The sequence below is a fragment of the Pleurodeles waltl genome, chromosome 1_2, assembly GCF_031143425.1.
Source record: "Pleurodeles waltl isolate 20211129_DDA chromosome 1_2, aPleWal1.hap1.20221129, whole genome shotgun sequence".
NCBI classification, from domain to species: domain Eukaryota; kingdom Metazoa; phylum Chordata; class Amphibia; order Caudata; family Salamandridae; genus Pleurodeles; species Pleurodeles waltl.
In genome coordinates, this window is record NC_090437.1 from 1,241,955,841 (window position 1) to 1,241,982,998 (window position 27,158).

The following is a 27,158-nucleotide window of genomic DNA, read 5'->3' on the forward strand; positions in this document are numbered from 1 at the left end:
GATCAAGTGTGTGTCCTGCGATGTGGATGAGGTCAATGACCAGTTGGGTTAGGAGCGATGTTGCTCATGCTTTCAAGAAGGTTTGCGGTGTTAGCATTGTCAGGGCAATCAAGGTGAAAATTAGGGTTGCTGAGGAAGATGTAGTTTTTAGAATCAATGGCGAACATGGAGATGAAGTTGGGAATGGCATTGAGCTGTGGTCATGCCCTGGCCGTAAGTAGGGGAGGGTGCCTCTGATGGTGGTTCTGCTGTCTGTTCGGAGTTGGAAGTTGAGGTGTTCTATGATCAGGGTGACGTCTGCGGTGGTGGTGCAGAAGATGGTCTCCTTGTGCATTATGGTTATTACACCTCAATGGTTGTTGATGTCAAGTACAGAAGTGCGGTTGAGCCAGGTCTTAGTGAGAAAAATGATGTCAGGGTGAGGGATCTGATTCTGTCTCAGATTTCAATGGTGTTACAGAGATCTCTTGCTTTGAGTAGGAGGCAGTGGAGATGGTCTGTGGTGTTTGGAGAAGTGTGGTGGTGGTTTATGTGTGTGCTGGAACTTCGGTGTTGGAGTAGAAGACATTTAACTTTCCAAGCCAAGGATGTATTTGGGCAACATATACTATGGCATTATGGGAAAGATAAATATGCAAATTAGGGTTTAGTCAATTTCAACATGTTTTAAGGGTTAGAGCACATGCACTTGGGGCTGGTTAGCAGTTTCCTAGTGCAGAGTCAAAAAGCTAGCAGCATCAGTCCACAAAAAAATGGGGGTGCCCACCTAAAAAGAGGTAAATACCTTCATGCATTTTACCTTGTAAGTAAGCCAGGTTTTCCCTGAAATCAAGGACTAAGCCAGGAGTACTAGAAGAGTAAGTCACACCTCCTCCCAGATAAATCATAATGAATCAGACCCTATATGTGTGTGTAGAGATCTCGGCATGTATATTTACCACTGTGATTTGGGCCCTAGAAGTAAGCCAGGAATAAGCCACGGTTGTTCCTCAAATTCAGGAGTAAACCCGGAGTACTACAAGAGTAAGCTACACATACCCATTTCAAAAACTCTGTGTATTTGATCTCATGCCTCTGGCATAAGAAGGGGTTAGTGCACAGACAATACAGAGGGCCCTTCAACAGCTAACCCCATTGATGTTGCAGCATCAGTAGTAAAGGCTCTTGACCCCTTAATCTGAGCTGTAGATCAACATCTTGACACCACCTGCACATCCCAAATAACAGTCCTCAGTCTGGCGGCAAAGGCTGTTGTTATTTCAACTGATGATTTTTGAGAGTATCACTCCCTAAGATGATCAGATCAAGGACCCAAGATTCTGCAATGTGGCACAAGGAGGGACCATAAAGAACCCATGTAGAGCAGAAACCTACCTGCCTTACCCCTAACCTCCCTGACAACCGGGGGGGGCGGATCTTCAGATGTTTAAGACAAAATCAACCTCCCAGTTCTGATAAGATTTGAAGAGCTTTAACCATTTCTAACCTGATGAAATATTAAAGACTTATCGCATTGTTAAACAAGTGACCCCATCTTGCTATTCAACATAACAAATGGAAATTCCCTACAATAACATCCACATAGAATAATAATCAATCTAATGAGGGTGTCTGAATGTTGTAACCAAGAAGATAACTTGGCATTTAAAGTTTAGACACATAAGTCTAGTCTGATATGATTCTGAGTGACTCTCCACAGCCATCTGAAGGCATAAAAGTCAAGTAGGATACATACAACAGTCTTACAGAACCCAAAATTTATCATGATAACATTCCTTCACAACTGGAAGGGTTCCATCAAGGAATCCTGAACATAAGCATTCCTTTCAATTTACCCTTTTTCCCATCTTCCTCTCCAGCTCCTTCCAATTGTCTTCTTTTTTAGAATGCTTTCCCTACCGTCTCAGCAAACGTTCTACTTTTGGCAGTTGTAACCTTAACACAACACTAGAGAGAGACAGCTGATGGTGTGGCACCTTTTTTTAAGTGTTCTGCCTACCTTTAGTGGACATGGCATAATTTTATAAATTACAACATACATAAGATCCAACACTCTCACAACACACATAAGATCCAACAGTCTTCGGAAAAATCCACTGGATGCCACTGCAGTTATGATGCAAATTGAATTGCCTGACTTGACTAAGCAAACTTGAAAATTTCGAATTTGATGACATCAGAACCAATACTGCCAAGACATGTGAGCTTGCTTATCCCTTCACTTCACTTCAAGTCCAGAATTCAAAGTAAAAAACCTGGACAGAAGCAGCACATCACGCATAGTCCTGAGAAACTTGTCAGATATGTGTAGGTTGGAGATCCCAGTCTATGGAATCTTATTGCTGGACCGCTCGGAACCTCAATAACTTTACCTATTTTAGGGAGGAGATTAAAATATTTGTACTTCCTCTTCTGTAATAGGCAATGTAAGCATTTAGTGCATTGACTGACCCAACATTTTTCTAGGTGTCCAATTAGCATATAAAATGCAACCAATCACTTGTTGGTCTAATTTATGTTATTTTGAATTTATTGTACTCAAATAATACAGTCAAATATGTAGATACACTATTAGTGGAAGCTATTGGGTTTTGTTGGCTTAATTTTTATGCAATTTTAAATATATAGTTCTCCAATATCATTTTTTACATAGATAGAGTTGTACGATTCCTTGTTAAGGGGTGCTTTTGGAGTTTTTAAAGTGATGTTTTAATGTTATTTTGGACATATAATAATCCACAAATATTTTAAAGTGTTTTGATACAAATGAATGAGCTGCTATAGTTGATGTTTTCTCTAAAAAGTGGGGCATATTTATGAGAGGCGTGTGCCGCAGCAGCGTCACTTTTTTTTGATGATCCAGTGGCACAAGCCTCTCAGCCATATCTATGAGGCCATGCTAAGCCACTTTTTGTGGCTTTTAGTAAGACAAAGCAGCACAAGTTGTTGCGTTGACTTACTTTGCACCATGCAGGTGTGCCATGGATGTTGCTGCCTTATGCCTCCCCAGAGCAGGCGTAACTAGGACAAATATTTTTATTTCTCCTCATTTTTAACTCTTTCCATGTGTGCTGTAGACTTTCTAAAAGTGGTATTTCTAAAATAGTGATATTAAATCCAACTTCACCAGTCAGCAGGATTTTGTATTACCATTCTGGCCATACTAACTATGACCTTCCTACTCCTTTCAGATCAGCAGCTACCACTCGAACAATATATGAGGAGAGCCCCAATGTTAGCCTATGAAGGTAGTAGAACTCACAGCAGTGCAAAAACTAATTTGGGAGTTTTACACTACCCGGACATGTAAACTACATAGGTACATGTCCTGCCTTTTGCCTACACAGCACCCTGCCCTATAGGTTACCTAGGGCATACCTTAGGGGTGTCTTATATGTAGAAAAAGGGGAGTTTTAGGCTTGGCAAGTACTTTTAAATGCCTGGTCGAATTGGCAGTGAAACTGCACACACAGGCCTTGCAATGGCAGGCCTGAGACAAGGTTAAGGGGCTACTTAAGTGGGTGGCACCACCAGTGCTGCAGGCCCACTAGCAGCATTTAATATACAGGCCCTGGGCACATATAATGCACAGTACTAGGGACTTATAAGTAAATTAAATAGTCCAGCTGGGTATGATCCAATGTTACCATGTTTAAAAGGTGAGAGCATATGCACTTTAGCACTAGTTAGCAGTGGTAAAGTGCGCAGAGTCTAAAAACCACCAAAAACAGTGTCCAAAAAGTGGAGGGAGGCAGGCAAAAAGTTTGGGGTGACCACCCAAAGTCTGTCAGGTCTAACATGTGTCCCCCCAGCTGAAAGTGGGAAGAGCTACCCAACCTCCTGGGAGCTTTCATCACTAAGGCGGAAGTATCTGGACCATCAGCGATGGCGTGGTCAATTCCTTGGCGATGCTCCACCGTAAAGTCCATCCCCTGTAGGGAAATGGACCACCTCAAGAGTTTTGGATTCTCACCCCTCATCTGCATGAGCCATCTGAGGGGCCTGTGGTCTGTCTGAACCCGGAAGTGAGTCCCAAACAGGTAGGGTCTTAACTTCTTCAGTGCCTACAGCACAGCAAATGCTTCTCTCTCAATAGCACTCCACCTCTGTTCCCGTGGTAATGGCCTTCTGCTAATAAAGGCTACCGGTTGGTCTGAGCCCTCCTCTTTTAGCTGTGCTAGAACAGCCCCTATGCCATGCTCTGAAGCGTCTGTCTGCACAATAAATTCCTGGAAGTAGTCAGGGGCCTTGAGCACGGGGGCCATGCACATGGCTTCCTTCAGAGAATCAAAGGCTTTCTGACAGGCCTCTGTCCAATTTAGCAACCTAGGTTGTTTCTTGGAAGTGAGTTCTGTCAAGTGTGACATAATAGTACCATAGCCCTTGACAAATCTGCGGCTGTATCCAGTGAAGTCTAAAAAGGCTCTCACTTCAGTCTGTGTTCTAGGTGGTTGCCAGGCCTTGATAGTTTCAATCTTGGCCTCGAGTGGCTGCACCTTGCCACCACCTACTAGATGTCCCAAGTACATCATGGAACCCTGCCCAATTTGGCACTTACTAGCCTTGATGGTCAGGCCTGACCGTTGCAGAGCCTGAAGCACCTCCTTGAGGTGGAGCAGGTGTTCCTGCCAGTTGGAACTGTAGACAGCGATGTCATCCAGGTAGGCTTCACAGTAGGCATCCTTGCCAGCTAGGACCACGTTAACCAACTGTTGGAAGGTAGCAGGGGCATTTTTCAACCCAAATGGCATCACCAGGAACTGGTAATTGCCATCAGGTGTAGAAAATGCTGATCTCTCATTGGCCCCCTCAATAAGGACGATCTGCCAGTACCTTGAAGTATGATCAAACGTACTCAGGAACATGGCAGCGCCTAGTCTGTCAACGAGCTCATCAGCTCGGGGGATGGGGTGAGCATCAGTCTGTGTGACTGAGTTGAGACCCCAATAGTGCACACAGAACCTGAGTTCTGGCTTCGCACAGGGGGCAGCAGCCTTAGGAACCAACACCACAGGGCTGGCCCAGGAACTACTGGATTTCTCAATAACCCCTAAAGTTAACATCTTGGAGACCTTCTCCTTGATGCTGGCCTTCACCTTATCCGATAACCTGTATATTTTGTTCTTCACAGGGGGACTGTCACCTGTGCCAATGTCATGAACACATAGGTGTCCAGGAGTAAGGGAGTACAGGGAGGAGAACTGCTCTAACAGCTCATAGCAGTCTCCTCTCTGGTTTAGAGACAGGGAGTCAGATAGAATAACACCCTCCACTGACCCATCATCTTCTTTGGCAGAGAGGAGGTCGGGGAGAACTTCACTCTCCTCTTCTATGCCCTCATCTTTGACCAGGAGCATACTGATCTCAGACCTCTCAAAGTGAGGTTTGAGCCTGTTGTGATGGAGGACCCTTAGGGCCCAGGGGTCTTGAGGTTCACTAGGTAAGTGGCCTTACCTTTACGCTCCTTTATCTCAAAGGGTCCAGTCCAGCGGTCCTAGAGAGCCCTGGGCTCTACTGGCTCGATCACCCAAACCTTGTCTCCAGGTGAGAACTCAACCAGAGTGGTCTTCCGGTCATACCACTCCTTCATCACCTCTTGTTTGGCCTCGCGGTTACTCTTGGCCTGCTTCCCGAAGCATTGGGTTTGGTTGCGGGGGCCAGCATGTAGCTGACCACATCCTGGGGAGGTGTCTTGGGAGCTTCCTCCCAGCCCTCTTTAACAATGCTTAGAGGTCCCTTGACAGGGTGACCATAGAGAAGCTTAAAGGGGCTGAACCCCACCCCTTTCTGGGACACCTCTCTGTAAGCAAACAACAGGCATGGTAAGAGGACGTCCCACTTACACCTCATGGCTTCAGTCAGGCCATTAATCATTCCCTTCAGGGTCTTCTTGAATCTCTTAACAAGCCCATTGGATTGAGGATGATAAGTGGTGGTAAACCGGTAGGTCACCCCACCCTCAACCCACATGGACTTCATGTACGCAGACATGAAGTTTGTGCCCCTGTCAGACACAACCTCCTTAAGGAATCCCACATGGGTAAATATTACCAACAGGGCTCTGGTCACCACCGATGCAGTCACTGTTCTCAGAGGGATTGCCTCTGGATAGCGAGTGGCATGGTCCACCAAAACCAGGATAAACCTGTTGTCCAAGGCAGTTTTGGGGTCCAGGGAACCAACAATGTTGATGCCCACCCTTTCAAAGGGTGTGCCAATGACGGGAAGTGGGAGCAGGGTAGCCTTAAGCTTTTTCCCTGTCTTCCCACTAGCCTGGCAGGTGGGGCAAACTCAGCAGAAATTATCTGAGGCTATCCTCATTCTGCGCCAATGGAAGTGGGTGACAATCCTGTGAAAGGTCTTGTCTTGGCCCAGATGTCCACCCAGGGGAATGGCGTGAGCCAGAACCAGTAGGAAGGCACAGTAACAGTGGGGGACCACCAGCACACAGACTGCCCCCGGACCTGGAACCTTAGGCTCATTGTAAAGGAGATCCTTCTCCCAGTAAATATGGTGAGTGCCAGAGGTGTCACCTGCTGCTTGGGCTGTGGCCTGTCACCTCAGACCCTCAAGGGTGGGGCATTCCTTCTGGCCTTGCAAAATTCTGCCCTGGTTGGCCATCCCTCTATTTGCCAGCCAGCAAGTTCAGGTAGATTAACCAGGTCAGCTATGTCCTCCCCAGTTGGCTCAGGGGCCTCCTCCTCCTCAGTGGCCCTGTCGACCACCATGGGAACATCTGAAGTGGGTTTCTCGCGCCTCTTGCCCTTTCTCTTTGCAGCTGTCTGGGCCATTGTTCCAGGCTCCAGACGCCCTTGACTCCCTTCCCGGGCAGCCATGGACCTTGTGGTCATGCAGACCCACTCAGGCAAACCTAACATCTCCAGGTGGGATCTGAGCTCTAACTCTTTCCAGGCAGTATGCTCAAGACTTTGCCTAACAGACAATCTACAGGCATGGCAGGACTCACAGCTACTTTCAGAGTACCAGAGACCCCCCCACTCAAAGGGAACCAGAGCCACTGGTAGGTGACTCTTGCGATTGTCAGCGACTATGACCTGGTGGAATGTATCTGGGACTATCTGCTCTGATGACGCCAGCTGACTCTTGACAGTGGTCATACTGGCTCCTGTGTCACTTAGAGCATCCACACTTTGCTCATCAATGGTGACCCACTGCCTATACTTTGAAGTATTTTCTGGCACGTTGGCTTTAGGCACCATCTCTTTCTCCCAATGACACTAGGGAAACCTCTGCCTGTTCCCCAAAGCTAACTAGGACTGTCTCCCCCTGAGCGCTACACTAGCCAACCCAGGTGTCTGTCCTATGGTGGACTGTGCCCTCTTGAGGCACTGGGAGTCACCCTTAGAGAGACCATGCTGGTAGCACTCAAAGCATTTGGGGATGAATTTCCCTAATGTTTTATCATAATACCCTGGCTTCTTTGCAAACCTAGAAAAGGAATGGTATCCCCCCCCGGAATTATTTTGGGGGCCTTTTGAGAACTCCTTTTCTTTAAGTTTTTCTCCCCCCTCTTTCTTCTGTTGGGAACCCTGACCACCTTTGTGGGAGCAACCCCCAAGATGCCTTTTTGGACACTCTGGTGCTAACCCAGAGGTCTGACTCCTCAGCAAGCTTCCTGGGGTCAGTCAGCTTACTATCTACCAAGTGCTGGGGCAACTCTGTAAAAGAAATATTGAGTATATGCTCTCTCAGAATCAAGTCATATAACCCTTTATAATCATCTACTTTGCTGCCCCGCACCCATCCATTCAGTGCCTTACTGGAAAAGTCAAAGAAATCCACCCATGTTTGTGTGGACTGTTTGGTGCTGTCCCTGAACCTCTGGTGGTATTTCTCAGGGGTCAGCCCAAACTAGGAAAGTAAAATTTCTTTCTGAAGTGGGTATGTGTTTTGATCCTTTGGATCCAGTGTGAGAAGTGTGTCCCTCCCCCTCCCCAGTGCTGGCATATAACTCCACAGAGCTATACGCCATTGTCCTTCAGGAACCTCATGAGCCCTTAGTGCAACTCCTGAAGCAGCTAACCATTTATCTATGTCATCTCCCACCACAAAACTGGGCACCACATTTTTGGGTATAATAACCTTCTTTTCTCCAGCAGGTCCGGCCTGTATGCTGCCACCATTACTGATGGACTCAGACTGTCTCGCCTTGATCTCCAGCTCCTTGAGACTCAGTACATCAGCTCTTTCAGCTTCAATCTGTTTGACTGCTCTTTCAGCCTCAGCTTGCTTGGCTTCTCTTTCTGCCATCCTTTCCTCCTGTTTAGCCTCAATTTGTAGCCTTGCTATTTGCAACTGAAACTCTCTCTCCTCTCTCCTTTCCTCTGTGATCAGTCTTTGATCATAGACACTGCTCCCTGGTTTGACAGGGGGCACAGTTGCAGTGGTAACATCCACTGATGGCAAAAAATCCTCTGGGGAGCCATCTCCTGGCTCCTCCTCCTCAGCATCCTCCTCTAAATGGGCTTCTGCCCAGGCCCTCAGCGCCTTTTGAAATTCCGCCTTTATGGAGGCACCTTGGGTGGGTACTCCCATATCCCTGCAGAATCCTTTCAGCTGTTTAACAGTGTATGTCTCCAACAGGGCTAGGTCAAAATCTCCTGCTTGAGACCCAGCCTGAGACATGTTGAGTGAGGATTTTGGTCAAAGAATTGACAGGAAAAACAAAATTGCAGAAAAAAGATAAAAATCAAGTTGACCTTCAACTGTGCGTAGGTAGTGAAATACTTAGCTACTGTATGTCACTACACAAATACAAGTTCTATCCTCACTGCTGATCACCAATGTTAGAAATAGGGTCTTTGGTTGGCAGTCAGGTTACCCCCTATCCAAGCAATGACCCTCACTCTAGTCAGGGTAAGTCACACAAAGTCCAAATTATCCTGTGCCCACCCTCTGGTAGCTTGGCACTGAGCAGTCAGGCTTAACTTAGAAGGCAATGTGTAAAGTATGTGTGCAATAAATCATACAATAACATAATATAGCACCACAAAATACACCACACAGTGTTCAGAAAAATATATAATATTTATCTGGATATTGGCAGGTCAAAACGATCAAAGATGCAATAAGTAAATGTAGAAATATGACTGAAAAGTGATATAAAGGGGGTTATTCTAACTTTGGAGGAGGTGTTAATCCGTCCCAAAAGTGACGGAAAAGTGACGGATTTACCACCAGCCGTATTACGAGTCCATTATATCCTATGGAACTCGTAATACGGCTGGTGGTATATCTGTCACTTTACCGTCACTTTTGGGACGATTAACACTCCTCCAAAGTTAGAATAACCCCCAAAGTGTCTTAAGTCTTCTTAAAGCAAAAAAAAGTCTCTTTTAAGCACAAACTAACTGGTTTGCGTGAAAAATCTCTCAATGGGCCACAGAGGAGGAGAAACGTGGAAACAAAGGGGTTGTGTGTCGATTTCTTGATTTCTTGGGCTGCACACGGTGATGCGTCATTTAGTTTCCATGCAGGGACGACTGTGCGTCGATTTCCAGCACTCAGTCGTGGATCCTCTTCGGGTTGCGGGGTTTTCAGATGCCCCGGGGTCTGTGCGTTGAATACTGGGCTTGTGGAGCTAAGTCACTGTGTCGATTTCCCCTCTGGAAGTCAGGCCGCGTCATCTCAGGTCAGCTGTGCGTTGATCTAGTGGGCTGTGCATCGAAGTTCCGGTCGCAATGCAAGCACTGCGTCGATCTTCTCCTTGCGAAGTTAGGCTGCATCGTTCCGGTTTGGCGTGCGGTGAATTTCTGCAAGAGAGAAGTCTTTTTGGGCCTGAGACTTCAGGGAACAGGATGCAAGCTCTAGCCAAGCCGTTGGAGAGCACTTCTTCACCACAGCCAGGGAGCACCAAGGCAGCAGGTTAACGGCAAGGCAGCAGTCCTCCACAGAAAGCAGTCAGGTGAGTCCTTTGGGCAGCCAGGCAGTTCTTCTTGGCAGGATGCAGGTTCTGGTTACAAGTTTCTTCTCCAGGAAGTGTCTGAGTGAATGCACAAAGAGCTGCCAACTAAACCCAGCCAGATGTGGATTGTAATGCACAGAAAGATTTAAGTGCAGAGAAATGCTCACTTTCTAAAAGTGACATTTCTAAAATAGAAATATTAAATCCAACTTCACCAGTCAGCAGGATTTTATATCCCCATTCTGGCCATATTAAATATGACCGTCCTACTCCTTTCAGATCAGCAGCTACCACTCAAACTATATATGAGGACAGCCCCAATGTTAGACTATGTAGGGAGCAGGCCTCACAGCAGTGTAAAAACAAATGTGGGAGTTTTACACTACCAGGACATGGAAACTACATAGGTACATGTCCTGCCTTCTGCCTACACAGCACCCTGCCCTATGGGTTACCTAGGGCATACCTTAGGGGTGTCTTATATGTAGAAAAAGGGGAGTTTTAGGATTGCAAGTACTTTTAAATGCCAAGTCGAATTGGCAGTGAAACTGCACACCCAGTCTTTGCAATGGCAGGCCTGAGACAAGGTTAAGGGGCTACTTAAGTGGGTGGCACAACCACTGCTGCAGGCCTACTAGGAGCATTTAATCTACAGGCCCTGGGCACATATAGTGCACAGTACTAAGGACTTATAAGTAAATTAAATAGTCCAATTGGGTATGATCCAATGTTACCATGTTTAAAGGGAGAGAGCATATGCACTTTAGCACTGGTTAGCAGTGGTAAAGTGTGCAGAGTCTAAATACCAGCAGAAACAGTGTCCAACAAGTGGAGGGAGGCAGGCAAGAAGTTAGGGGTGACCACCCTAAGGCTGTCAGGTCTAACAACATGGATCGGTCTTTGGCTATCACCGGGATTTTTCAGTGCCAGCCCATATCAATCATAAGCGTATACGCCCCACCTCCGCTCACCATGAGGTTTCTGGCTCAGTTGGGAGAGCTACTTATGGATCTATCGGGGCTCCAGGGGTGCTGGGAGGATTCTTAAATGGGGTGTGTAATCTCCATATGAACCGATCCTCAGCCGGGATGGGAGGAAGTGGGTCAACACAATTAGCAACCTTTCTATGTACCCTGAATCTTGTAGCTGTATGGAGGGTGCAACATCCAACCGAGAGAGGCTATACTTTCTATTCAGGGGGCCATCAAACCTTTTCTAGGTTGAATTATTTTCTCATGCCCACAGAGGAGTGCTATAAGGTGACACAGGAGAGACACTTAGCGAGAGGACTATCAGACCACTTTCTGATAGAGATGTGCTTGACCTGGGATACAGGGGATATGGGCTTAATAGGCAGTACCTTCAGCGGGATGACTTTAGAGACATTTGCAGACAAAGTAGTGAGCAATATTTTATAGAAAATCAGGGATCAGTGACCTCGCAGGAGGTGGTATGTGGGGCCAGATGGCCTGCTTGAGGGGCCAGATTATTAGCTATGTGAAAGGTCACAAAGGAAAGAGTAGACAGAAGATCCGGACCTAGAGGCGCGCATTCTGAACCTGGAGGGCCATCTTGCCTCCCCACCTCTAGAGCACCTCCTGCGTGATCTAACACATAAACAATCACTGTTGAGACAGGAACTTACACCAAAACGCATGGGAAGCCTGGAAGGCCGCCTGCAGCAGAATCTACTAACGGGGCGATGAAGCTAGTAAAACCTTCCACTGGCTGTGCACGTCTAGGTCGGGACTCGCTGCCATACCATATTTGCAGCTGTGGGATGGCTCAAGGATGACAGATGGCTCAGGCTTTTTCCAATTATCATCGGGACCTATATCGGGCAGAATGGGAGGGCTCACGTCCGGATCTCCCCCTATTTGTGCAGGATCTGCCGGTCCCAAGCCTCTCAGTGGAAGATAGAGACTTCTTGGAGGCAGATATTTCAGTCGAGGAATTAAGGGCAGTCATGGCTCAGCTAAACCCAGGGAAGGCGCCTGGACCGAATGGCTTCCCATCTGAGTATTGGCATGTGTTGTAGCGGCAAGCAGGCCATCCTATACTGGAAATGTTTCAAGAGGCCTTGGAAATGGGAAAATTACCCCAGATCTTCGGGCTGCAGATATTGTAGTGCTGCCTAAACCGGATACCGCTGGTCAATTCTGTGAAGACTTTTGCCTTATTTAAATACAGAAGTTAAGGTGTGGGCAAGGGTGCTGGCCAACCGTTTGGGAAAGATCATTGATCATCTGGTACATTCAGACCAGTCTGGATTTATACTGACAAGAGCTATAAGGCATAATCTGAGACGAGTGCATAACGCTATCGCCCTCAGTGACTCAGTGAGGTAGCACAGGGCTCTGCTCTCTGTTGATTTTCAGAAAGCCTTAGATTTGGTTGACTGGGCATACATGTTCGCCCATCCCAAGTGCATTGGTTGTGGACTCCGGTTTTGCAGCTATCTAATACTCCTGTACACTGACCTCAGAGCCAAGCTGCGCATGGAGTGAAAGGTTTTGGAGTGGTTTCCAGTAGAGAGGGCTACGCACCAGGGTTTCCCCCATCTCCCTTGTTATTTGTGGTTATAATAGAGCTACTGGCAGCCTGGGTGAGAGTGGATCCATTATTTTTGGGCTTCCAATAGGAGGATGCAGTTTGTGACAGAATATTGTTATATGCTCCTCTACGTGGGAGCTCCTGAGGTATCTGGACCCAGGGCATTGGAATTTCTAGAAATATTTGGGGAGTACTCAGTGCTTTGTATAAACCTGCGAAAGTCTGCAATTTATCCCATACCCCCATGCCCAACTGAAATGATGTTGGCGAATGGCTGTGTGATTCAACCAGAAGGGTATAAATACCTGGGGTTGTTTGTCACAGGGAGTGCAAATGGTCCCTTTGAGAGGAACCTGACAACGCTGCTAGAGAGATTGTCTAAAGGCATTCTGTTTTGGAAGGCTCTCCCGTTATCCCTAATGGGGAGCTCGGCCATAGGATGGTGCCCCGCCGCGCCTTTTATACCAGTTATAGAATCACCTGTTTCCCATTGCTAGATCCTTCTTTCACAAATGCTGCTGACTGGTGCTTGAGGGGGGCATAGCCACACCAGATATCTGGCTGTACTATTGGGTAGCACAGCTCCTTATAATTAATGACTGATGGTTTTGAGGGTTCACAGACTCAGCTTACGCTCTTGAGGGAAAGGTCATAGGAATGCGGGGGCTCCCACATCAGTTATACAGGGGGACCATCGGGGTTGGAGCCGTCTCCGGCAACTCGGGTGGTGCTGGTGGCATGGGAAGAAGCAAAAAGGGCTAATGGCTGAAAAAAACAGATTGACTTTAGAAACACCATTATGGCAGGGTACTTACTTCCCAAGGGTCTCAGCTCTGCAAGGTTTTGCAGCCTGGGACCTGGTAGGGATTTCGACCCTTGGTAACATATTGGTTAATGGCATATTGAAATCCTTTCAAGACTTACAGAGGTACTTTGATTTGCATCATACGCAGTTTTTTAAATACCTACAACTCCGGCATGCCCTTACACCTGAGCTATGGACACCCCTACCAGTCACCACCAGCCCATTCTTCCACCTTCTGGTAGGTCATGCAGCTAAATACCTCAATAAATCAGCTAAAACATTTTCAGCTAGAGTTCAAGAACATCCAGCCCCTTTTAGTCCCAACAAATTTAGTTTCTTGAAGATGTGTCAACTCCACACGTCCTTACCCCACCCAAATCCATGTCTTCCTCCTGGCTGGTCAGCTAGAGTGGCCATTTAGCTAGTCATTTCCCAACACAAACGTAAACTTTTAAGCCACTCAGTACACCAACAACATGAGAGCACAATAGTAAAAACGTTGCTTTCCCTCGAAGTTCACCTGTGCTTCAAAGTGTTTGTGGGATGCTTGTCAATCTGCTCCTAATCTTCTCCCTCACAGGCCTGGCAGCCCAGTTTCATACTATCATATATATTCCACAATAAAAGGCCCTTTGCTTTCACTCCCCAGCAATATAAAAAATAGGAACTTTTAATGATTGTAATCTCCCACATGGTAATTTGAGGAATCTTGGTCTAGTTATTTTTTTGTCAAATCATTCTAGTTGTGATGTTGTTTTCCTTGACTCACACTTCTATATATATATATACTGTATATAGACATCTTTTATTTGAAATTGTAACTAAATACTTGCTTTTTAGTACTACATTTGTGCTGGTGTCTGTAGTTTATGGGTAGCAGCGCTCAGACTTAAGGACCAGGACTTATGTTTCATGATAGGCCTTGACCTAGAGCAGAAAAAGTGCGGAAAATTAGAGAAGATGGGGGGGGAAAGAGGATGAGAAAAAAGCGACAAGGAAGAAAACTGTTGAAAAGAGCCCACAAGAGTGAGATAAAGAGAAAAGAAACGTAGAGGGTGAAAAAATAAGGCATGAGGTAGAATCTAAACATTCAGTTACCTCGACTTCCAGCACCACCACTAATTTGTCCCTAAACAAATTGAAAACCTTTTTAATATTTAGTATTAATGTATTCGTGCACTTTTACAGATTCATCCCTGGCAACTTTTTAGTATTTTCTTCCTAGTCCGGTAAATCTTTCATCGTTCTCTGAGTGAAACTAGCCGATACTTGCTTTATGTGTGTTTGTTGAGCTATTTCAGTTTATTAGACTGGCTAAGAACACTAGTCTAATTAGACACTAAGGACGAGATCTAAGAACAGTGGTGCTACATTACAAGTAGTGCCAGTTTTCTTGTGCCCCCTACAACCACCATATGTGCACCATATTTAACATACGGCGCACCTGTCCCCAGGGTGGAGGCAATAGCAGCAACATTTTTGACACTATTGATGTACTCTGCAGGACTGGTGCCAAAATGTTGTACATATGGGCCCAGTATAAATAATGGCATGCCACCTTTGAATGCCTGCTCTGTACAGGTGTTAAAAATGCAGCAAAAAATGGTGTAAAGAAATCTTTTAGATTTTTTAACGCCATTTTTTCACCCCCCCAACGAGGGAATGCCCCTCTTGCATACATTATGCCTGGTGCAGTCATGATGTGGAGCAAGGGGTTACAAAGTGGCGCAATGTAAATCTGGTGCTGCGATTTTGGCCTCATTGGGCCACATTGGTATAAATAAAATGACGCTAATGTGGCGCAGGGATGCGCTAGGCCCTTTTAAATAAGGGCCTAGTTACCAGTGGCCCTCAAAATGCTCTCTTCCCCCAACACCGAATGTGATGATAGCCCCTAAATCTTTAATTCCTCACAGATATTTATTGACCTTCAGGTAAACTGTTTTTGAGCAGTCTGCTTGCTTTTGGGGGTCTCATGCCGTTAGGTGTCAAAATTAAGACTAACCACGTGATGAGCGGAAACAAATGATGTTATAGTCACTAGGAAGAAAGGTATCTGTGTTTTTTTCCCAATATCCAGGTGACAAAAAAACAAGTTGCATTGTAAAGTTCTAATCACTAAATAACCAGTTCTTTGTTTTTTAATGCTTACACATTTCACTTTAAAGAACAAAGAAATAATGTGCAATAATATATGGATGTTGTATTTATAGAAACGGTAATTGGAGTAGTTCCAGATGATTTCCAACCGGCGCTTTTAGAGCAGCACATGGTGTGGTGTAAGACCTGCTCAATGTCTCAGACTTGGCAGACCTGCTTTCATGATCAGACTGAGGCCCTCATTATGACCTTGGCGGCTGAAGCCAAACCTCCAATGTACCACACCAACCGCCACCGCAGTGACAGCCGCTGGGCTGGAGATATCAATCTCCAGCCCAGCCACCATCACTGTACCGCCTGCAGGATAATCACCCCGCCTACCGCCATGTTTTCCGTGGCTTCCTTACCGCCATGAAAGCCATGGTGGTAGGCACTATCAGTGACAGGGAATCCCTTCACACGCTTATACACACCCATTCCCACTTGCATCCATGCATGCATACATCCATTCACACAAACATCCGCACACACTTTCATACATACACGCAGACACACATTCACAGAACACAACATACACGCACTCATACCTCCATACATGCACACACATTCAACACGAAACACACCCGCATACACACATGCGCAAACACGTACACACACCCACACACACACACAACACCCCCCACCCCTCTCCCCTGTCGGAGCACCCACTTACCTGTGTGCAGAGGGTCCTCCGGTGGGAGACGGGATGGGGCTGCTGCCAGCAGCAGCGTCCGCCAGCAGAACACCACTAGGCCATATTATGGGTCATAATACGGCTGGCGGCAGTCTACTGGCGTGGCGCTGCTGGTGGCAGCAGCGCCACCTTACTGCCATCCGCTGGCATGGCCACAGACGGATTTCCGCCATTCTTCTGGTGGAAATCCAGCTGTGTTCATAATACGGAAGATAGCTGGTAGCCGTGGCAACGGTCTTTTGGCAGCCGTTGCTGCGGCGGTAGGCGGTTTTTACCGCCAATATCATAATGAGAGCCTGAGTGTTGGAGAGCCCTGCTGTGGAAGTGGAAGTGAAAATTGGGGGTTAGAAAGGTTTTGGTTCCAGGGTGTATCACTGTGAGAGAGGCGCTTCTCTTCCACCTTAGTCATATTACTGATGTTGAACACAGCAGTCACCAGATCTCATTCAAGGGAGACAGCGGTTTATCCGGGATCCAAAATCCTCCCTGGGGCATCGGTGTTCAGTTTACCAGGATGGTGAGTCATCGCTGGAGATTTCCATCAATAAAAATATTGTTCAAGTTAGGATTGCTATTGTCACCATAGATTTGAAATGTTGGCAAGCAAATCATCGTGCCCAACACCCGGTGCAATGCAGTCGAAAGGCTTTTTGATTATTTCCTTGGAAAAACAGAACCCAAACTTTTTTCATTCTAATTTTTAGAAAGGCCATTTCGTTGTATCTCCCGTTTTTTACTTTTCAAAAGCACCGGGAAATCTACATCTTGATGTTTGTAGATTTCAAACTGAAAAACAGAGGAAGAGCAAATCCTTGATGTCTGATAGCCTTCTGTGATCCTTCGATGGAAAATAGTGTGAAAAAGCATGTGAAATCATCCAGTTTCTGAAATAATCCCATGGAAACATGTAAGTGTTGTCATCACCATTTAAACATCGTCACTGATGCTGCAGACTACCTGGTAATTGAATCGCCTCCTTTCAGTCATATAGTTTTCTGCTGAGTCATCTTGAGGCGTTCGGCAATGTCATGGCTGTGATGCTGCAGTGACCACCACCACTGGACCTCACCTGTTTATAGAAGTATAACTGGAGCTGAATGCTGCTAAAATGGCCATGACTGATGGACATGAATTAACGGTGTATTCTAAGAACGATGTTATGTTAATGTTACTTATGATATGCAAATTTTAAGCGAGCACAGGGTGCACACAATCGATTTGAAGTTTTGTTAACTATTGAAATAATTTGTTTAGTAATCGAAAATCTGCAAATAACTTTCTCCTTTTGTGAATGTGCATCTGATGATGGTAGAGGAGCGAGACCGAGTGTGGTTAGAGGACAAGGTTGAATAACCAGCTATGGCCCGATTGTGCTGTCTGGAAGGCGAGACTGTTTATTCTCTCTTGATGCATGAGGATTGGGGAAATTAAACAGATATTTAATTTATTATCCATCTTGGCATTTGTGTATTTAGAATATTTGTTCCAAAGGTCTGCCCACAAGAGATTAAATTAAGACAAAGTTGATTGGTTTCTTAGACTCTTAAATTTGTAGTGGTTTGAGCGTTACAAATTCTTACATGTGGGTCAAGGGTTCAGGATATATATATATATATATATATATATATATATATATATATATATATATATATATATATATATCTATATATAAATACTGGCATTTATAGTTGGGACCTAGTTATCATGGGAAAACCATTTTTGGTTAGATGAATCTTCACGAAATTTCAAAATTAGGAAGCTACTCACTTCAGCTGCTGTCTGGACAGTTTCATGTTAATTTGTCAAGCAGGGGCCAAGAAAAAAGGGGGTCCCAAAACGTGTTTTCACCATACATTTTCCAATAGGGTCCTTAGACATGACTACAGCCTGAACTGATGATTGGAATTACACCAAATTTGGCAACAAGGTAGATCCTTGCTTTTCCCTCCGTATTCTGTGTGCCCACTCCTTGCTTTTCCCTAGTTTTCACTCCTCTTTCCTTGCTTTGTACCCCATTTTTTGTGTGCATTCTCCTTGTTTTTCCCTCATTTTCATTGCTTTATCTTTGCTCTGTCCTTTGTTTTTTGTGTGTACTCCATGCTTTTCCCTCATTGTCACTGCTTTATCCCTGCTTTTTCATCTGTATTCTGTATGCCCGGTCCTTGCTTTTCCTTTGTTTTCACTGCTTTCTTTTTGATTTTTCACCCATATTTTGTGTGAGATCAAGAGCTATCCCTGGGAAGGTGGTGGTCCCCAGGGCCATTAATGGCTCCAGGAGTGGGGCCGCACAGTCCCCCCTCCTTTAATATCACAGAGCCTTACCCATGAAGGGAGTTTCATGGCCCCCCTTCCTGTTTTAACTATTTTTCAGGCCCAAGAGATGGTGGTCCCTGGGAGGTACCTGTGGCCCTCCTTAAAAGTTTTTTAATTTAGCCCCGGGAAGGTGGTCATCCCTGCCTTTTCAAAGAGCCATAGAAGAGGTCAGCCCTGTCCCCTTCCATCTTAAAAATTAACCCACGGGGAGTTGGTGGTCCAGAGGCTTATAAGAGCTCAATGCAGGGCGGCCATTTGCACCCCCTCTAATTTCTGGAACAAGCTAAGAGGAGGCAGTGGTTCCCAGGGCTCAAAAGAGCCCTAGAATGGGAGGTTCATGCACCTTTTTCTTTTTTTAGAATGATGCATGCCCCTGGGATCTGGCCCACCCAGGAGCTAAATTTTGAACAAATTGCGTGGGAGGCAGCAAGTCTGCATGACTGAAAAACTTTGGTGGTGTTTTGAACCAATCTGAATAGTTGTCATTCCCCTGATCTGATCCCTCCCTGTGTTCAGTCCATTGTGAATGGCTGCTACGTGGACAGTAAGAATGGTTTGTGACTGGCATACCTTCCTGGTGTAGTGGTTAGCCAAATTATGAGAGGAAACTATGGATGGACAGTGGACTCTTAATTCCAGCAGTACAAAAAAATAAAGTGCAAAAAGCTAATTTCGTTATTCTTATCCACCAGCAGAATAGTTTCTGCCCTCAGTGAAATTATAAAATATGAAGTGTTAAGCACTAGATTTATAGCACGTATGAGTTTACAAAACTCAAGAGATACATATATTACATTTATAGGTTTAGAATTAGGATATGCTTTGATGGGTCAGTTACATGTGTCACTAGTCCTTTGAGACAATGGAAGAAATAACCATTTGAACAGGTAGGATTGCACACAGGGAAGTGTCTGAGGTCCAACGGGGCATTGCTCCATTGCCAGGTATGGCATATTTTCTTGTTTTCTTCTCCTGACCCATCTGGATCTGTAACCTTGCACTTGAAGGCCTGAATTTGTATGTGAAGATCTCTTAAGATGTGGAACGTGTCTGCCAATTGTTCTATTTTTGTGAGTTGAGTGATTTGTATTTAAACCAGGAGAGATGTTGCAGTAGGACTACCCATGCAGGAACGTTGCTCATACAGAATGGATTAACAAGGCATGGCTTGATCCACACTGCACTTATATCATCCAAAATCATATGTAACCATAATATAGAAGGCAGATGAAAAAATGACAGTGGGACATTCTGACTTTTAAGTATGTGTATGATCTAATAAACCACACATTGGACACGTAACATTGTGAATGTAGAGCTCACCCACTTATGTGACTCATCTCTGTATTAATTAGGTCATATTTGTAGTTCATGTGAATGTTTGTTTTCTTATTAAACACGTAGTATAGGCATTACCGGTTTATTGAAATTCTAAGGCACATCTCTTTGTAAAAAAAAGTAGGATTATATTGTCTGCCTTTGAAGTTCCTATGAATGATAGATGCACATTTTGAGCTTACACACTATCGGCCTCATTTACGAGGCTCTTGCATCACCAGAGCGTCACTTTTAGCAATGCTTCAGTGGCACAATGCCCTTGGACATTTTTACTTAGCAGTGTTAAGCCACTTTTTGTGGCTTAGCATTGATTTGTAAATACGGCCCCTATACACGCATCACTTAACGTGAAAGGGGTGTGCAATGCATGTTGCTGTGGGTGGCTCACCACAATACCCATTGAATTTTGATGCTGCCCCAGATTTATGATAAATCGTAAACCTGAGGAAGCGCTAAAAAGTAATGCCACCCCAGGGGGGCGTTAGCATGGCACAATGAGGAGAAATATGTTTATTTCTCCTAATTTTTGCTTTTTCTATGTGTGCTGCATTCTGCCTCTCGAGAATGTTTTTGTGCAGGAAGGTGTCCCTTTCTGCACAAAAACAATCATCCCTGCAACCATGGTGCAAGGATGCCTGCATTGGCGAATGAGCAAGCACAGGAGAAAAGGACAGGAACTTGCCATATCTGTAGGATATAGCACATTTCTGCCCCTTTCTTTTGACACTGGTCAGAGCAGCAAGAAGGCTTGCAGCGCTGCCCTGCTAAAAAAATGGGTACGTTTGCCCTTCGTTTATGTTTAGCTAAATAAGTAGTCAACATGTTGAGGTGTAAATGTTAAGGCTCTCTGTAGTGGAAAGACACAGAGGCCCCTGAGCTCTCTTGGAGCCTGATTACAATTGAGACAGTAATCCAAAACTTCAGTGCCTAAAATGGGATTACACGTTTTTATGTGTTACCACAGTCATGATAGCCATAGGTGGTAAATCCGAGCTACATCTCCCCCTGCCAAAAACACGTGGAATTCATTACCAGCAAAAGGCCAAGTACTGGGAAAAAACATTTAGAGACATGGTCCTTTTGCATCTAAGATGTTATTTCCCATTACCAGGCAAAAAATTTGTAATTGTGATTCAGACCAGAAATGATCATTTTGGGTCGCTAGTTATCACCTGGGAACTCCTGTGCAATAAATGATCACCCCCAAGTCTCATGTTGTGAGTGGTGTGTGGAAAGAGTCCAGGTGTGGTGCAGCACAGTTATCATATCTGCACTAGAGTATGAATGTCCCATCACAGTTGTGTGATGGTATTGATGGTGGAATTGTATTGGTGGTGATGGAGAATCTTATGGCCAGTGGTGTGCTATAGATGGTATTATTGGTGATGGGGTTGGTGGTACTGATGGTTTGAATATTGTTTATTTTAGGTGATGATACTGACAATAGTGATATTTCTGATATTTGTGTTGGGGGTAGTAGTGGTGGTAGTACTGGTGGGGGAACTGGTCATCATACTGATGGTGGACATAGTTGAATTGGTATTTATACTGTGTAGATGGCAGTATAGTTGGTTTAGTATACATGGTCATAGTGGTATTGCATGTATGAGATAAAGAACTGAATGTGACACAATGTGTGATGGTTGAGTGTAGTGCAAGTTCTCAATGTGTGAAGGGATTTGTGGTCCACTGAACAACAGGCAAACCAAAGACTTCTCATGTTTTGGCACATTAGTTGCCTTCTTAATGTTTGAGACTGTTCAGCAGATTTGTGCATAGCTGTGACTATTCAGCTCTGTGCTGGAAATGGAAAGGATTTCTAGATGCCCCTAAATTGGTGTTAAATGGTGGCAGCAGAAAGGGGACAGAGCCACAAAGAGCAATCTCATCAGGGTTGGGGTCTGACATTAAACTCATACATTAATTTTTTCATTTTAAAAACTCTATCATCACAAAGTTGACAAAAGGACACATCTCAAAATATATTTATTCTGAATTACTGAACAAACACAAACAAACTGCATCTTAATTATGAGGTCAAGGCTCGTGCTGAAGTGCTCTATGTGCATCTAGCAAGTTCAATGGTATAACAGCAATCAGATAGCTCTGGTGGTTAATGTACTTGCTATAGAGATCTGCGTGTAGACTAGTCACAGATGTGAATTATCATAAAATAGTAAAGAGGGCTAATGTTCCTACTACAAAGCACAGCGTATCACATGCAGATCAAAGATGTGTAATTTATTTAGATAGCTTAGTGAGTTACTTTGGTTTTTCTCGAGGTCAGGTCACAAGTTACAGTTCTTTTTGATGTGTTTAGGGAATAATGAACCAGCACCAAAAAGCTTCATGCAAACTACAGGGCAAAAGTTTTAGACTTTACTGGTTTTTTTCAATTGTTTGTTAGGTGATGCTTGTTAAAAAAAGTTTCTTTGGGTAATAATGAGCATTTATTGTCGGTACTATATAAATAGTTATTTGTATAATTATTTAAATAGACAGGTACATATGACTATAGGGCATCCTTATTACTTTCATACAATGCTTGAGAGTGTAAATAAAAAACCTTGCTCCAAAATGAGAGTACTTGCAAAGTGACAACAAGGGGATTGCCTTTGTTTTTTTCCATGGCATTGGAATTGAGATGTTAGACTGCAGGTAGCTCCCAGCGTGTGGTTTCATGGCATTGGAATTAAGGTGTTAGACTGCAGTTATCTCCCAGTGTGTTTGAACATGGGCACTGACGTCCCTTTAAGTGAGAGATTTATGTTGGTCTAACTAGAGCTGAAGTAAAAGACATTTCTCAGCCCAAGTGGGTTTCTCCTCAGAAAATAAACAAGACACATCTGGACACAGCTGTATGTTTGCCCGATGTCAGCAATTTATAATAGGACACATTCGGATCATTTCTCTGAGACGTGGCCAACATGCTGGGTCCCACTCATCAGTAACCCATCCCCTTTCTTTTCCTGCACAGCATGATCTCGCTCGGCAGTATTAAGCTATTTGCATGCCTACCAGTTTACTTTCATTGTTTATCCAAGCGCTCCATGGTTGGGTCCCTGTTAACTTTATTTCGGTGCATGGAAAAGCGTGTTTTTTTTTCATTGTGAAAACATGGATCAAGAGCTTAAAATGGATTGCAATGTGTTGCATTGTGATGTAAAAGTGTAACGCTAAGGTCTAATTCATTTAATAAAACGCAGTGTACTTTATTTATATGCTAACCTATGGGTAGCTAGATAGTGGTACAACTTTTGTCGTTTTTTAGATATTGGGTCTTTGGCTGGCAGTCACGTTACCCGCTGTCCAAGCAAGGACCCTCACTCTACTCAGTAAAGGAGAATCACCCTCAGCTAACCCCCTCTCACCCTCTTGGTAGCTTGGCACGGGCAGACACACTTAACTTCAGAGTCTAGGTGTGAAGTATTTGTAGCAACACAAACAGTAACTTAATGAAAACACTACTAAATGACACAACACAGGTTTAGAAAAATAGGAAATATTTATCTAAACAAAACAAGACCAAAACGACAAAAATCCAACATACAAGTCAAGTTATTAATTTTAAAAGCAAAAGAGTCTTAAATCCTTTTGTAAACAGGTAAAACACTGTTAGCATTGAAAAGTACCTGGGTAGCGCCAAAATAACATGCAGAGGCGAGTGTGCGTAGAAAAAGGTAAACGGTGCATCGATTTCTCACCCGCAAGCGAGATCGTGCGTCATTTCTCCTTTTCCGGTCAGTTCAACGTGCATCAGTTTTCCTCTCCACAGGAGAGTGATGCATCGATCCAGGCAGCAGTCGGGACCGTGCAGGCGTCATTTTTTCCACGTCCAGCAAGGTTTGCATCTACATTCCTGCTGCACCGTGTTAGCAAAACCGAGCTGTGTGGGTTGTGATGTTACCAGCCTCCGTTAGCGATGCAGCGCATCGTTTCCCCATCCACATACGTCGATCTTCCAGCTGCGCTAAAGGCGGTGTGTCGATCAAAGCCACAGTGCTGGTGCTGGTGGTGCGTCGTTTCTTCAGTCGCGTCTAGGAGGTTACATCGGAAATTTCCCAGCACGGCAGTCGGTGCATGGATTTTCAATCTTGGTCTGCCAGCTCCACCTGTCAAGGCCCCAGGAACTGGATAGGGAACCACTTAGCAGGGCAGGATTCTCAGCAGAGTCCAGGTGCTGGCAGGGGAAGTCTTTGATGGCCCTGAGACTTCAACAACAGGAGGCAAGCTCAGGACAAGCCCTTAGAGATTTCTTCACAAGGAGGAATGCACAACAAAGTCCAGTCTTTGTCCCCTTTCACCAGGCAGAAGCAGCAACTGCAGGATAGCTCCACAGAGCACAGTCACAGTCAGGGCAGCACTTCTCAGCTCTTCAGCTCTTCTCCAGGGAGAGGTTCCTCTTGATGTCCAGAAGTGATATCAAGTCTGTGGTTTTGGGTGCCCTTCTTATACCCATTTTGGCCTCTGAAGTAGGCTTACTTCAAAGGAAAGTCTCTTTTGTTTGTAAAATCCTGCCTTGCCCAGGACAGGCCCCGAACACACACCAGGGGGCTGGAGACTGCATTGTTTGAGGGCAGGCACAGCCGTTTCAGGTGTAAGTGACCACTCCTCCCCTCCCTCCTAGCACAGATGGCTCATTAGGATATGCAGGCTACACCCCAGCTCCCTTTGTGTCACTGTCTAGAGAGAGGTACAAGCAGCCCAACTGTCAAACTGACCCAGACAGGGAATCCACAAACAGGCAGAGTTACAGAATGGTTTAAGCAAGAAAATGCCCACTTTCTAAAAGGGGCATTTTCAAACACACAATCTTAAAACCAACTTTACTAAAAAGATTTATTTACAGATCATGAGTTCAGAGACCAGAAACTCCACATGTCTATCAACTCTCAAAGGGAATCTACGTTTTATTCATATTTAAAGGCAGCCCCAATGTTAACCTGTGAGAGGGATAGGCCTTGCAGCAGTGAATACCGAATGTGGCAGTATTTCACTGTTATGACATATAAAACACACATTACCATATGTCCTACTTTAAACATACACTGCACCTTGCCCATGGGGCTACCTAGGGCCTACTTAGGGGTGTCTTCCATGTAAGAAAAGGGAAGGTTTAGGCCTTGCAAGTGGGTACACTTTCCATGTCAATTTGGCTGTTTAAAACTGCACACACAGACACTGCAGTGGCAGGTCTGAGCCATGTTTACAGGTCTACTAATGTGGGTGGCACAACCAGTGCTTTAGGCCCACTATTAGCATTTGATTTACAGGCCCTGGGAACCACTAGTGCACTGTACTAGGGACTTACCAGTAAATCAAATATGCCAATCATGGAAAAACCAATCAACAGTACAGTTTTCACATAGGGCATATGCACTTTAGCACTGGTTAGCAGTGGTAAAGTGCTCAGAGTTCAAAAGCCAACAATAACAGGTTAGAAAAAGTAGGAGGCAGGAGTCAAAAAGATTGGGGCTGACCCTGCATAAGGGAAACAGTCCACGGCAGACAGTAGACATCACAATGGGGCTGGGCAGGGGGACCCCTCCACTACCCATGCTAAGTGCATGGACAGTGCAGGGGCCCTCCTGTGACTCCCTGCAGCTGTTCTACGCCAGCCTTTTCATGGTGGTAAAACTTTCATGAAAAGGTTGGTGGAGAACAAGGTTGTAATCAGCAGGTAGGTGCATGATCTCCACACAGTGTCTACCCGTTGGGATCACCAATCGCGGCGGGGATGACGGAACCCTGGCGGTCCTGACCACCAGCCTTGTAAAGAGGCCCTTTATACTTTTGCTGAGCCCGTCACAGATCCCAAACAGCACAGCAAACTTAATTTAGTAGAGCACTGACTGTGTGTGTATTTGTGTTCTACCCTTTGGGGATGCCTGTGCCTTGCACTTTTATAGTGTTATAAAAGAGCATTCCATCAAATAGAGGGGATTTCAACCCCTTCATCCTGACAAATGTACTGACGAGCTGTGTGTTGTATACTGCTGGTAGACAGCTCTGTCTCCGGCACAAAACAATGAACATCCAGTAATACACTATTACACATCAGCCTCTTCGCACATCCTTTTTAATACTTCTACTCTTAGCCTTTCCCCAGAATTTCTGTTAGCCAGCCAGCAACTTTGATGGTGGGGTGGTGAAAGTGGTATTCTATTGGAATTAGCATGGCTGATTTAAATCAGGATTCTAAATAGCAATATTTTCATTTTTTGCTTCAGTTAGAGGAAGAAGGTAAATGGAAGTGCTTTAGTTATATGCAAGGCACTGAAATTATGTGACAGGGAGGACCAAATTATGCGGATTGGTTGAACAATTTAAATGGCAAAGAACGTCAAGTTATGCTTTTACATCGCCAATAGCTCTAACTCAAGAAAATGCAAGACCTATTGCATTGCAAATGCTTGTTCTTTTTTTTAGTGTGGGGACGGTGAGTTAAAAGGCCTGGTGCTGTACTCGGCACAAAGGCCAGCCCATTCTAAGGCTCCGCCCCCTCCTCACACAGTGAAGAATGTTCACAAGTTGGCAGGTCAGCAGCTCTTCAATCCATTCAACTTATTTTTTATATGTTTTGTGTAAAAGGCTTTGAATAGAGGTAGTGCGACGACTAAAACTAAAACTGTTTGGAAAATTCCAATATATAAAGGTGCAGTGTGATAAGTTGGGGGACTTCGCCATCTACTGGACAGTATTGAACTCTGCACTGGCAAAAACTTGGACAGACTGGTTCTAAAACAAATGCTGTAATGGAAGAGGTATTGTAACATTTGTATAACTCGCTTCTTGGAATGACCGCAAAAGGCTTTCTGGGTTGTCGTGTGAGCTGCTTTTCAGTATGTGCTGTCAGTGGGTATTTTATACCGTAATCTATCGGAGAAGCATTTTGGTGACGTAAGTAGGGCATTGAAGTGTGTTTCAGACTATTGCAAACTTGCGCAGTGCTAATCGTGTGATCAGAGCGATGTATAAACCATAGAGCGTGTTTACATACATCTACCGCACTGTCATTCACACATTTACCACCATTATTTGTTTGAGGGCTTTGTGGTGAAGTATTCTTGGGAGGAGAAGGAAATCTCCTTGGATCACTTTATTTATTGTTCAAATGTATCAATCTTTTGCTCTGAATCTGTCTGAATTACTGCACCAGCAAAAGAAAGTGTGAAAGAAAAATAATAGGAACTGTAAAAATTTGTATGATCGAAAAACAAATGTCATTCTAGGAAGAGCTGTCAGACGTGTATCAACAGTAATAGTTATAGTAGTTTATTGTTTTAGACAATAAAAACCATAGCGGTATAAGGCCCATATTTATACTTTTTGACGCTAAACTGCGCTAACGCAGTTTAGCGTCAAAAAGTTTTGCGCCGGCTAACGCCATT

The 27,158-nt window shown here is 44.8% G+C and overlaps 1 protein-coding gene across 1 annotated transcript in view; it reads left to right on the forward strand.

Annotated features, from left to right (window-relative positions):
* The window catches only part of LOC138256707 (ribose-5-phosphate isomerase-like), a 109,012-nt gene that overhangs the window by 28,454 nt on the left and 53,400 nt on the right, over nucleotides 1–27,158 (forward strand). The window contains exon 2 of the mRNA XM_069205871.1: nucleotides 5,478–5,544. Within this exon, the coding sequence (XP_069061972.1) occupies nucleotides 5,478–5,544 (67 nt within the window). The remainder of the gene's footprint in view (nucleotides 1–5,477; nucleotides 5,545–27,158) is intronic.